Genomic DNA, 12,470 nt, shown 5'->3' on the forward strand with positions numbered 1-12,470 from the left:
ACAGGCTATATAGTAGCGGAAGTCCCGCCCCTATAAGGCTGTCATGGGCGGCATTGGCCAGAACACTGGCGTTGTTCAATAAAAGCTTCAGAAACCGGAAGAGGGAGGAGTTTCCCCATAGCGTCAGCGGACGCAATGTCGAGTGACCGCTCTCGAAAGGGAACTCTGTCTGAAGCAGCCCCCCCTAGCTTAGCTTAGCACAAAGACTGGAAGTGAATAGCTCCAGCTAGTATACTGCTCTCAATAAGTGACAAAATAACGTGAACATTTTCCTATATATCTGTTGTGATTTGTTTAGTCACACCGTGTGCAAATAGCAAGGTTATATGAGTCACAGCCATCTTTTAACAGTATACATACTGGGGAACTATATTCTCAGAAGGCGAAGCACTCCTACTTGCCCATTAAATGCTTGCCCATTAAACTGTTCCACAACTGTAGAATGATCTGCCGGTCATGACACGATCTGCTGATTCTGTAGCTGTCTTTAAGACTCGGCTAAAAAAACCCATCTCTTCCTCCATTACCTCACTTCCTCATAACGGACTTACTATCTTTATTTTTCCTTTCACTTTATCTTTACATTTCTTAAAATATATATATATAAAATTATTAACAAATTTAACGGTGTACATTAACTTAAAAAAAGCATATTTCACTTTGGGTACCTAAATATATTATCCAATGAAGTACATGTTATGCCTACATGTTATATATATTAAAAAGAGCAGAGGCAGTATTATTTCGCTCTTGAAATAAATTTTTATAATCTTCATACTTTTGTATAATTAGCTCATGCTCCTCCGCTAAAAAAAAATACACTGCTCGTACGTGCTCTCTCCCTTTTCTATTCCAATTGGTTGTTCGGTGCCAATGTCACTCTTTTATGTGCACGCGCGGGTGGAGTAATCATAGCGTAAAGATCAAAGCCTGAGTTGACAGAGAAAGTTGATAAGCCGCTTCATGGGACCAATAAAGCCTGATTGCATTTTGTCAAGTCAAAACCAATCCTGTAACCCCGAGTTTGTTCAGCTACCTTCATGGTATAGGCCCCGGGGGCACGTTCAATCTCACACCGGTGTGCAACGTTTTGCTACGGTTTCCGGGTTGAACGACATGTTTCCTGGAAACTGTGTGCAACGTATGCTGCGTCCGAAAACTCAAGGCAGTGACTCGTTGCCTTGCTGCCTCATGAGGAAATGACTTCGGAGGCATGAAGGTAGCTCAGAGAAAGACTTTCGGACACACTTCTAAGGCAGCGTGTTTGAAATTTAAACAGAGAGCGCCTTTGTGATAACTAATCACATATTTGAAAACTACAATACTAATTTCTCGCTAGAAATGCAATTAAACGGTGTAAAAAGTGAAAATATACCTTTATTTACACTAAATTGGTGGCCCAGTCGCGTCCTTGGCCGCCATTTTATTTTTTCGAACTCGACTGGACTCGACCAATCACATTCTTAATGTACGTCCACGCATAGGTATCTCCGGAGACAGGAAGTAAACCAAACATTGAATTCGGACATGCCTTGATGCCTTGGAAGGCTGCCTCAGAGGGCAGCAATTTAGAGTTTTCGGACGCAGCCCGTAGTGATGTTAGGTTCTTGAACGAATCGTTCTTTTGAGCCGGTTCTCATGAAGTAACCGGTCGAGCCGGTTCGCAAATCGAACTGAATCGAACTTTAGTTTTGGGCATAGGTTCCGGGTTGATGACGCAGGACGCACAGCCGAAATAGCACGTCGGACTCATAAAGAACCGAACGAAGTTTGTCGATGATTGCCGAGGCGAGGATTGCCGACGACTCTGACGGATGAGTTGCTGACACTGCGTGTGAATCACCGAGGATTTGAACGAGCCTGATGCGCAACGTTTCTTGTTTTATTAGTTTCTTGATATGCTTGTTTTATTAGAAAGCTTTAGTTATGATACGATTTATTTTGCATGCAAATCATATTGTAGTTGTTTAAGGAAGACCAATGAGTTTAACACACAAGTTTATTTATTATTTATACTTACACATATCCGTAATTGTGCATCAGTGTCTTTTAGGAATCTTATTCAAGTTGTAGGTTTGTCAAATTTTTTTTACGATTTATTAATTATTTATGATCCGCGACTTAAACTGTGACCACAAACATTACTAACTTGTGAATGCAAGGCAATAAATCAGCTATGCCTTCACAAAAAAACTTTTTATCTAAATGTTTTAATGTGTTGACACAAACGACATTATTTGAATGTTTCATTGATACAATAAATGCGTATAGTAATGTAATTTCATGATGACGTCAGGAACCGGTGAATCGGCTTTTTGAACCGGTTCAATGAGCCGAACTGTCCGAAAAGAGCCGGTTCGCGAAAATGAATCGGACTTTGCATCACTAGTGCAACGGCGTGCAACAGGTTTTAGAAGCGTTTTCTCTTGTTTGGTGGGTGTGTCAGAAATGTCGGCTCAATCAACGGCAAGATGTATAAAACCACGCGGTAGTAAAGAGACAGCTCGCTCAATGGGTTGAAGTTGGAATGTTGTCTTTCATTCTGGACGGCAAGGTCAGTGCATGTAACATCGATGGTATTTTACAGTATTAAACACACATTTGTAACGATTTCATCAGGCTTCAGAAACATTTAAAAAGAACACAAAGAATGGCCTCTCAGATACCGTAGTTGTAATTCTTGCGTCATCACAACAGGGTGTTCAATGCATCACCGTTTCTGTTTAATAAACGTTTTGCAATGTGGTGATACTAGAGTTTGTTGATTACTGATGGTCGACATCTGGTAACAATTGATTCGTTTATTTTGATGCGTTCCTCATGAACTACGTCAATAAAACATAATTATGCGACACAACTTGTTCCGTATTTTGTGCATGTTACAGTGTTACATACAGTATATGTTACATCGAATATCAACATTAAGTAGAAAACCCATTTTGTTCAATGCCATATAAACATGAGGTATTATTCACATAATTATTCACATGTTAACAAAGAAGAAAAGACAAAAAAAGACAAAAAAGAGTACTTTTAAAGTATTTTGTATTCAGAGCTTTTTTGTTTTTTACTTTCTCCAAAGGGGAACTATATATAAAATGTGACAGGTTTGGTTTACAAAGCGTCCATTTTGTTTTGTGTATATGTTACAATAAATAGCTGTATAATATATTGTTCATTACTTTCCAAATTATATCTTATCTTTCCAGAAAAGCCTTGAGTAGATACAATGATAAAACAGATGCAAAATTGTTTCCTTTTACTGTCCACAAAATTCACAAGCATATGAAATATTAAGCTTAAATCTCCCCAAAACATGTTAAACAGGATAAATTCTATGTAGACACCTCCTTAATTTTATTACTGACACAAAATTTGTTCAGTATTTTTCATGTTTTATCCCAGTATATATTATTAAATAAGGAAGACCAAAATCTTACTGCAGGAAAAGAAACAAAACAAGGGGTTTTTCTTATAATTGTTATTTTTGTTTCAAGATATTAGCATTACCAATTTATATACTACCACAAAAGTCATCCATATTATTTGCAATGAACTAGAATTCTTTAAAAAAAATACAACACTTTGGAATTTAAAAGAAACATCAAGAACAATAGCAAATTCTCTTGGTTTAACTGGTAATTGAAATCAGTGTATGAAAGCACATACCCATCAGAATTTAATAACTGTTTCACCAAAATAATTCCCTCGTTAATCCAGGTTTGATAGAAAAGTGATTTGTTTTAAAATAATATGTCTTTGTCATTCCAAATGCAATAACTGTGTGGTGTGAAATTGTGTTTATATAACAAGTTCCATGCTAACAGTGCCTGTCTATGAAAACCTGCCAGATTAACCGGAATTATATCAATTGAATTATAGCTTTTTTCTCCAGATAAAATCATACAACATCTTATCCAAGTCTTTTATTACAATAGGAGGCACATCTAATGATAAAGAAGTGTATACAGATCTGGAAATACCTTCTGCCTTTGACAGTAATACTCTCCCAAAAATGTATATATCCCTCATTAACCACAAATTACATTTCTTTTTGTTTTTTTATAATTGGTTCAAAATTTAACCGGCTTCTTTGTTTTTCACTTTTGCAAATAACTATACCCAGTCCCAGATAAATCAATAAATAAAATAAAACTGTCATCATTTATAAGTTGATTATAGTCAATCATATCAAAGACTAGTCTAATATTATTCCTAATATGACGGCTTGGATAAAACCAACAGAAAGACGCCGGCACACTGATAATATGCTCCAATATAACGATTTAATGGTCGAAACGTTGCAACATTAAATCATTATATTGGAGCATATTATCAGTGTGCCGGCGTCTTTCTGTTGGTTTTCCATTGATTATTTGTTGCACAGCACCTGTATGTGCAGTACTTCTCGTAAGTTTTTTGATCTTGCATAAAACCAGACAGTTCTTCATCTATGAGTTTGTTTAAACCTTGTTTTAATCTTCTGGCAAAAATCATTGCAAACAATTTACATTATTGAGCAAACTGATTGTGCTCCAATTATCAATAAATAACTTTTCCTTGTTAGGTTTGGGAATCAATGTTATAACGCCTTGTTTTAATGAAGCTGGCAATTCACATTTATTTATTGCTTCTATAAAAACTAATAATAAAAAAGTTGAAAGTTCATTTGAAAAAGTCTTGTAATGTCCTGTTAGCCCATCGTTGCCGGGTGATTTGTTGTTTTTAAGCAGGTTAATACACTCTCTCAACTCCTTAATATAAATTTCTTTATCACACAAGTACAAAAAATCCTGATCTATTTAAAAAAAAAAAAGTAGTCAAGGTGGAGGAATACAAATTACTATTAAACTGGGCAACATAGTTTGAAATGACTAAATGATTATCTACCGTTTCATTGTTGATCATTAATTTTAAGACAATATGCAAATTCACTGTTCTTCATTTCTCTTCTCGAGGCAAAAAACATTTATTTTTTCCCCTTTTTCTAACCATTTAAGTCTAGATTGCACAAATGCTCCTCTTGCTTTATCCTCATACAGTATTGTTCAAAATAATAGCAGTACAATGTGACTAACCAGAATAATCAAGGTTTTTAGTATATTTTTTTATTGCTACGTGGCAAACAAGTTACCAGAAGGTTCAGTAAATTCTCAGAAAAAAAAATGAGACCCAGCATTCATGATATGCACGCTCTTAAGGCTGTGCAATTGGGCAATTAGTTGAATTAGTTGAAAGGGGTGTGTTCAAAAAAAAATAGCAGTGTGGCATTCAATCACTGAGGTCATCAATTTTGTGAAGAAACAGGTGTGAATCAGGTGGCCCCTATTTAAGGATGAAGCCAACACTTGTTGAACATGTGTCACAAGGTGACGATCTTTTCAGGGGCGGAACCAAAGTTAGGGAAGTTTGGTTCCGCCCGGAAGTGTTTCCACCCGGACCGGAAAAGATGGACACCGGAACTTCCGGTAGCGCCGCGAGCGGAGAAATCAACAAATCAAGCGCAGCTGTGTGTAGTTATGAGGAGCGGCTGGTGATTGGAGGACACGCTGAACAGGGCAGTATTTAAGACCAGCTTAAATCACAGTTGGGGCTCGTTTTGTGTGCAGTGTTGAGGTGCTGTGTTGTGCTCGTCCGGTGCGCTGATTGTGGCTGTCTAGCTCTCTTTCTCAGGCTGAAGCTTGCATGGTTGTGAGGACATCGTGAACCTTAAGGGTTGAAGAGTGAACGGAAACGCTGTAAACCGAGACACAACAAAAGGAGAAGAAACGGAGTTAGTGTGAGTACATACCTGCAGGAAAATTGTTGAGATACAGGAAGTTGCTGAGTAACCCTGTTGGGGGAAGAGACGCCGTTTTTGTGGCTGGAGTCGACTGTTTGTGGGAACCAAAACGGAGGACAGTGGGACAAGAGTTTGCAACATTCGTGAGTACCAATATTCAGTTGAAGACGCATTGTATCCTAACCTATCTTTATAGCGTATACCTCCAGGAGAAGGAGGGCGGCCCTACCCCTAGGATAGCGTGGTGGGTGAGCCGAAGGAACATTGGCTGAAGCTAGTCACAGCGACAAAACTACCAATTAGGCTGTATTATTCATCGCCAGTCAGACCTAGGCGAAGTGGAGGAAGACGGGCGTCCTATGTGTACACTTGAGTGTGGTGGGTGAGTCTTTGTGCTGTGGAAACTTTCACTTTGACGTGGTGCTGTGTATTGCTGTGTATTGCTGTGTGTCTCGTCAGACAAACCCCCGCCTTCGCACACTTCGTCGAGGGAGGACGAAGAGGCTGCCGGTTCTAGTGAAACCAGTAAATTATATGTTGTGGACACGCTTCAGGCCTAAAGTAACGGTGTGGTGCCCCGGAACGATTTTCCGTCTTGACATTTGGGTGGATTAAAGAGTGGCGGTGAAGAGCTGGAGGATTCGCGGATGTGTGAGTACGACCAGGGGTCACTGTTGTTGATGCCTTCATCTGTGTAATACTTACCGTTGCAGAGAGAGAGGTGTAATAAATCCCGCCTGTCCCGAGGTCTCTACAAAGGGGCGCCCCTGTCCGGTGTTCGACCGCCTAACGGGTAGCGAGGAGAGGGCAGCGCTCGGGCCGGTGAGATGGTGCGACGTTTTACCCCTCTGCAACCATCGAGCTCGTCGAGAGGGTTCGCCCCCGACGCTACATAGGAACCGCATGCCCCATCTGACACATCGAGCAAGACCAATTGTCGTAAGTCCGCCACCCTGTTTAATCCGAATCAATCTATCTAAGTCATTTGATTGACAGGGACGGAGAACGTGCGGTACAGAATTGGCACGTGTGGAGCACCACGAGAGGAACAACCGTTGTCCACCCCGTACTTACTGTACGTTGCATCCAGTGGAGAGGTGAGAATAAACCAGTCCAGAATAATTGTGTTTTGTGTCCCCGCCATTGCCTGTAGAGAGGTAGAGAGAGAGAGTGAGCTACACCAAGGGAAGCGGTGTGCAGCCCGTACGTACCGTACGTTGAATCCAGCGGAGAGTTGAGAACAGACCAAGTCCAAATAACTGTCTCTGTGTCCCAGCTACTGCCTGCGGAGAAAGAGAGAGCGAGAGTGAGCGACACGAGAAGAAGTCGCGTGCATCCTGTACTTACATACCGTACGTTGAATCCAGCAGAGAGGTGAGAACAGACCAAGTCCAAATAACTGTGTCCCCGTGTCCCAGCTACTGCCTGTGGAGAAAGAGAGAGCGAGAGGGAGCGACACGAGGAGAAGTCGCGTGCATCCAGTACTTACGTACCGTACGTTGAATCCAGCGGAGAGGTGAGAACAGACCAAGTCCAAATAACTGTGTCTCTGTGTCCCAGCTGCTGCCTGTGGAGAAAGAGAGAGAGAGAGAGAGAGTGAACGACACGAGTAGAAACTGTGTTCACCCCGTGCTTACTGCACGTCGTATCCAGCAGAGAGGTGAGAACATACCAGTTCCAACTAACTGTGTCCTTGTGCCCAGTCTGTAGTCGGCGGAGCAAGGAAGAGGAGATCGCCGCCTGTGGAGAGAGAGAGAGAGAGAGAGAGAGAGAGAGGGAGAGAAGAAGGAAGGAACCCTATACTTACCCGACTCCGTTCCAAGTGGAAGCGAGGGGAGGTCCCTCGCAGTTGGTAGTGACCGACTCCCTGTGTCTGCAGCCACCTGTAAGAACAGGAGAGGAAAGAGATACATGTGAGATAAGAGGAACGTTGTTACCACCACCCCCCCAGAATACGCACAGAGGGAAAACCCCACAAGGAGAAAGGTACGCTAAAAGGACCCTTTAGGCCCAACACTCAACACTCATCTTGTTTTATTTCTGCCGCCAGGAGGAAGAGGAGGAAGCCACGGATAGCTAAGACCAGGCAGGAGCCCGAGTCGCACACCCCTTCAGTCTGCAGTGCTCTGGACCCCTGTTGCCCCCCCTTCCCTTTTCCGGTTACTCTCCCGGGCCACGGCCTACCTGGAGGGCAGAGCCAAGAGCATTAGTTTTAATTGCCCCTTTCCCAAGTTCATTTTAAATATTTAAATAAATAAAGTTCGTTTTATACTTACCTGTACTCGTCATTGTCTGGTCATTGGGTTGGCTTTGGGGACCTCCTCGAGGTGGAAGTTAAAAGGGGCGTGGCTTTAGCCAAATAGTAGCCAGCCCCGGGGTGTGACATATGCTTTTGAAAGCTGAGGAAAATGTGTCGTTCAAGACATTGTTCAGAAGAACAGCGTACTTTGATTAAAAATTTGATTGGAGAGGGGAAAACCTATAAAGAGGTGCAAAAAATGATAGGCTGTTCAGCTAAAATGATCTCCAATGCCTTAAAATGGAGAGCAAAACCAGAGAGACGTGGAAGAAAATGGAAGACAACCATCAAAATGGATAGAAGAATAACCAGAATGGCAAAGGCTCAGCCAATGATCACCTCCAGGATGATCAAAGACAGTCTGGAGTTACCTGTAAGTACTGTGACAGTTAGAAGACGTCTGTGTGAAGCTAATCTACATTTTCAAGAATCCCCCGCAAAGTCCCTCTGTTAAAAAAAGGCATGTGCAGAAGAGGTTACAATTTGCCAAAGAACACATCAACTGGCCTAAAGAGAAATGGAGGAACATTTTGTGGACTGATGAGAGTAAAATTTTTCTTTTTGGGTCCAAGGGCCACAGGCAGTTTGTGAGACGACCCCCAAACTCTGAATTCAAGCCACAGTACACAGTGAAGACAGTGAAGCATGGAGGTGCAAGCATCATGATATGGGCATGTTTCTCCTACTATGGTGTTGGGCCTATTTATCGCATACCAGGGATCATGGATCAGTTTGCATATGTTAAAATACTTGAAGAGGTCATGTTGCCCTATGCTGAAGAGGACATGCCCTTGAAATGGTTGTTTCAACAAGACAATGACCCAAAACACACTAGTAAACGGGCAAAGTCTTGGTTCCAAACCAACAAAATTAATGTTATGGAGTGGCCAGCCCAATCTCCAGACCTTAATCCAATTGAGAACTTGTGGGGTGATATCAAAAATGCTGTTTCTGAAGCAAAACCAAGAAATGTGAATGAATTGTGGAATGTTGTTAAAGAATCATGGAGTGGAATAACAGTTGAGAGGTGCCACAAGTTGGTTGACTCCATGCCACACAGATGTCAAGCAGTTTTAAAAAACTGTGGTCATACAACTAAATATTAGTTTAGTGATTCACAGGATTGCTAAATCCCAGAAAAAGAATGTTTGTACAAAATAGTTTTGAGTTTGTACAGTCAAAGCTAGACACTGCTATTTTTTTGAACACACCCCTTTCATCTAATTGCCCAATTGCACAGCCTTAAGAGCGTGCATATCATGAATGCTGGGTCTTGTTTGTTTTCTGAGAATCTACTGAACCTACTGGTAACTTGTTTGCCACGTAGCAATAAAAAATATACTAAAAACCTTGATTATTCTGGTTAGTCACATTGTACTGCTATTATTTTGAACAATACTGTATATGTTATCTAATTCAGTTTGTAATACATTTAATTTCGCAATCTCTGTAACACTCAAGGCTTCCTTTTTTATTTTACCCAAATTTAAAATGTCCTCAATAACTGATTTCTCTTTTACATTTTGTTATAAGTTTTCCTTGGTTAATAGCTGTAGTTCTAATGTCAAACTTCATAAATTCCCAGTATTTCCTTACAAGTTTTCTCAATATGCAACTGTCCTATTTTTCAATCATTTGTTTAATTTGTATCTAGAAGCCTTCATTTTCTAGCAATTTACTATTTAATTTCCAATAATTATTATTTATTTTATCTGATTTACCTTGCACCAAACCTACTTCAATAAATATTCCTTTATGATCTGTCATTGGTTCAATCAGGACTGAGGTCACATTATTAATGATATTGTTAGACACTAACCAATAATCAATAAGTGAGCACAGTGATGAATCCTTATTACTCCATGTATATTCCTCCCTGTTTGGATTTTTATATTGCCATACATCTATAATACCCAATCTAGAACATACATTGGCCAATTCACTACCATGGCCAGAATTTCTCTTAGGAGGCCATCTATCATGTGTTTCATCAAACCCTGTATTAAAATCTCCTCCCCATACAATTTTGGCAAAAGGATATATGAAAATAAAATAATAAAACTCATTAAAACTCATTATCTTTTACTATCACAAGTAATATCCATTTTCCACAATCATCTTTTTCAAACTTTAATATCTGCTTATCTTGTAAAATAGCGACACCTGCCGATTGATTACTACCAAATGACAACCAAAATTGACAGAAATACAAAGCTCAGGCATTGGTATCGGGACTGAAAAAGTCAAATTGGTGCATCCCTACCTAAAATTGCTCAGTGCTCCCTCTATTGTAAAATAATACTTTATTGATAAGGTTACAGTCATTCAATTTACACCTGTCACTATGGTTACAGGCATCCTGTGCGAATTGTACACTAGTTTGACTCGAGATGCTCGTGCAGGGTTTATATTTATCTGTGACTGTAAGCTGTGTCTGTGTGAACAGAACAGACCCTGGATTATTCGTTTATGTGTACTGAATAATATGATATACAAATTTCTGAAATACTTTAAAAAAAGTTTGTATTTGTTTACATAAGTAAATGGATTATATAACACGAACAAACAATGAAAAATATAGCAGAAAAATATAGTAGTGTATATAAGCATTTATTAATTTTTGTTTATGTCATTACAGTAATTGATGGTAGTTCATGGTGCATTAACTAATGCTAACAGTTTTAACTTTGATTAAAAAAATGTATTAGTAAATGCTAACATTAATGAAATTTACAATTAATAATTAATTATTATTTAGCTGTTTCGCCTTAATCTGTAATGCCCATAGACTGTAAAAAAAGATGGACATAATGTCTCTGACGTCACCCATATGTTTCTGAAGATCGTAAAAGGATTAGTCAATTTTCTTTAAAAAAAAATTCAGATAATTTACTTACCACCATGTCATCCAAAATGTTGATGTCTTTCTTTGATCAGTCAAAAATAAATTATGTTTTTTGAGGAAAACATTCCAGGATTTTTCTCATTTTAAAGGACTTAAATGGACCCCAAAGCTTAACAGTTAACTCAACACAGTTTTTTTCATCAGAGTTTCAAAGGACTCTAAACGATCCCAAACGAGGCATAAGTGTCTTATCTAGCAAAACGATAAATAAAAGAAAAAGAAAGAAAAATAAAAAATATACACTTTTAAAGCACAAGTTTCTCGTCTATATCCGGTCCTGTGATAAGCCAGCGCGACCTAACGTAATTGTGTAGTGACGTAGAAAGGTCATGTGTTACATATATGAAATGCACATTTGCCGACCATTTTAAATAATAAACTGACACAAAGACATTAATTATTATCATTCTACATACAACAACATCGGAACGGTCCTCTTTCTCCACACTTGTAAACACTGAGGCGTAGTTTCGCATTCGTCATCCGTGACCTCTTGATGACATATTGGGCTCTATCTTACACCCGGCGCAATGCAGCGCAATGCGCGAAGCTAGTGTCTTTCGCTAGTTTCCACCCTAATTTTCACGTTTAGCGCCGCGTTGTTTAAATAGCAAAGCATTTGCGCCCCCTTTGCGCCCATGGGCGTTCTGGTCTGAAAAACGAGGTGTGTTCAGGCGCATTGTTGGCGCGTTGCTATTTTGAGGCAACTAAAATAGACTACGCCATTGACCAACAAAAACCTGGTCTAAAGTCTAAAGTCAATGGCGCAATATGTTTAATGTTATTTAAAGAGCGCATTAGTAATATGCGCCTATAAACGGGAGGACAACGCGGGTTTGCTTATCATAAAGTACATAAATGCGCAGCAGCACAAAAATGCTTTTAAATATGAAAGATTAAAGGATTGAATTTAAGAGATTATTATTGAGTCTCTTGAACATATTTATAAATGAGGACTGATTATGAGACGTTAGAAGGCGCAAAGAGCTGCTTTACCTGCAGCCTGATAAGTAAATAAATGCTTTGCTTTAAACAAATGCGTCTGTTTTTAAATGTTTTTTTTTTTAATGCTACCTCACGGATTTATTGTATATGATGTACCTGTGGATATGGCGAGATGAGAAACATTTGTAAGTAATGCTTAAAAAAACTCTTTGCTAAAAAAAACCGCTGTCCAAAGTGCTGAAACGTGAGGAGAGCCGTTTGTAATTTCTTTATCTCCTGTTTGTTACAAATAAAGTATTTTTAGAGTACAAACCTTATCTTACATACTTGTAAATAATTTTTTGATGATATTGGATAGCCATACATTTAAAGCAATTACAAGCCTGCTTTTTACTTCCATGACTAAAAGAAAACGGGTTTTAAAGGTTTTAATAAAAAAATAACAATTTCAATATAAGGGAAAAACAACACAAATATTTAAAAATAATATTAAACTTGGGATCTTCTACCTCCGTTTAGTTTTTGAGTTTACAAAGTCC

At 39.2% G+C, this 12,470-nt stretch overlaps 1 protein-coding gene across 1 annotated transcript in view; it reads right to left on the reverse strand.

Annotated features, from left to right (window-relative positions):
- mxf (myxovirus (influenza virus) resistance F) overlaps positions 1-7,989 on the reverse strand; it is a 33,564-nt gene extending 25,575 nt beyond the window's left edge. Inside the window, exons 1-8 of the mRNA XM_073863066.1 lie at positions 7,967-7,989; positions 7,590-7,665; positions 7,455-7,522; positions 7,276-7,349; positions 7,134-7,207; positions 6,994-7,065; positions 6,799-6,929; positions 6,488-6,694 (exon numbers count right to left, since the gene is read on the reverse strand). Coding sequence (XP_073719167.1) covers positions 6,488-6,694; positions 6,799-6,929; positions 6,994-7,065; positions 7,134-7,207; positions 7,276-7,349; positions 7,455-7,522; positions 7,590-7,665; positions 7,967-7,989 — 725 coding nt within the window. The remainder of the gene's footprint in view (positions 1-6,487; positions 6,695-6,798; positions 6,930-6,993; positions 7,066-7,133; positions 7,208-7,275; positions 7,350-7,454; positions 7,523-7,589; positions 7,666-7,966) is intronic.
- Between the last annotated feature and the right edge of the window lie 4,481 nt (positions 7,990-12,470).

Source organism: Misgurnus anguillicaudatus, chromosome 24, assembly GCF_027580225.2.
Source record: "Misgurnus anguillicaudatus chromosome 24, ASM2758022v2, whole genome shotgun sequence".
In the NCBI taxonomy this organism is placed as follows: domain Eukaryota; kingdom Metazoa; phylum Chordata; class Actinopteri; order Cypriniformes; family Cobitidae; genus Misgurnus; species Misgurnus anguillicaudatus.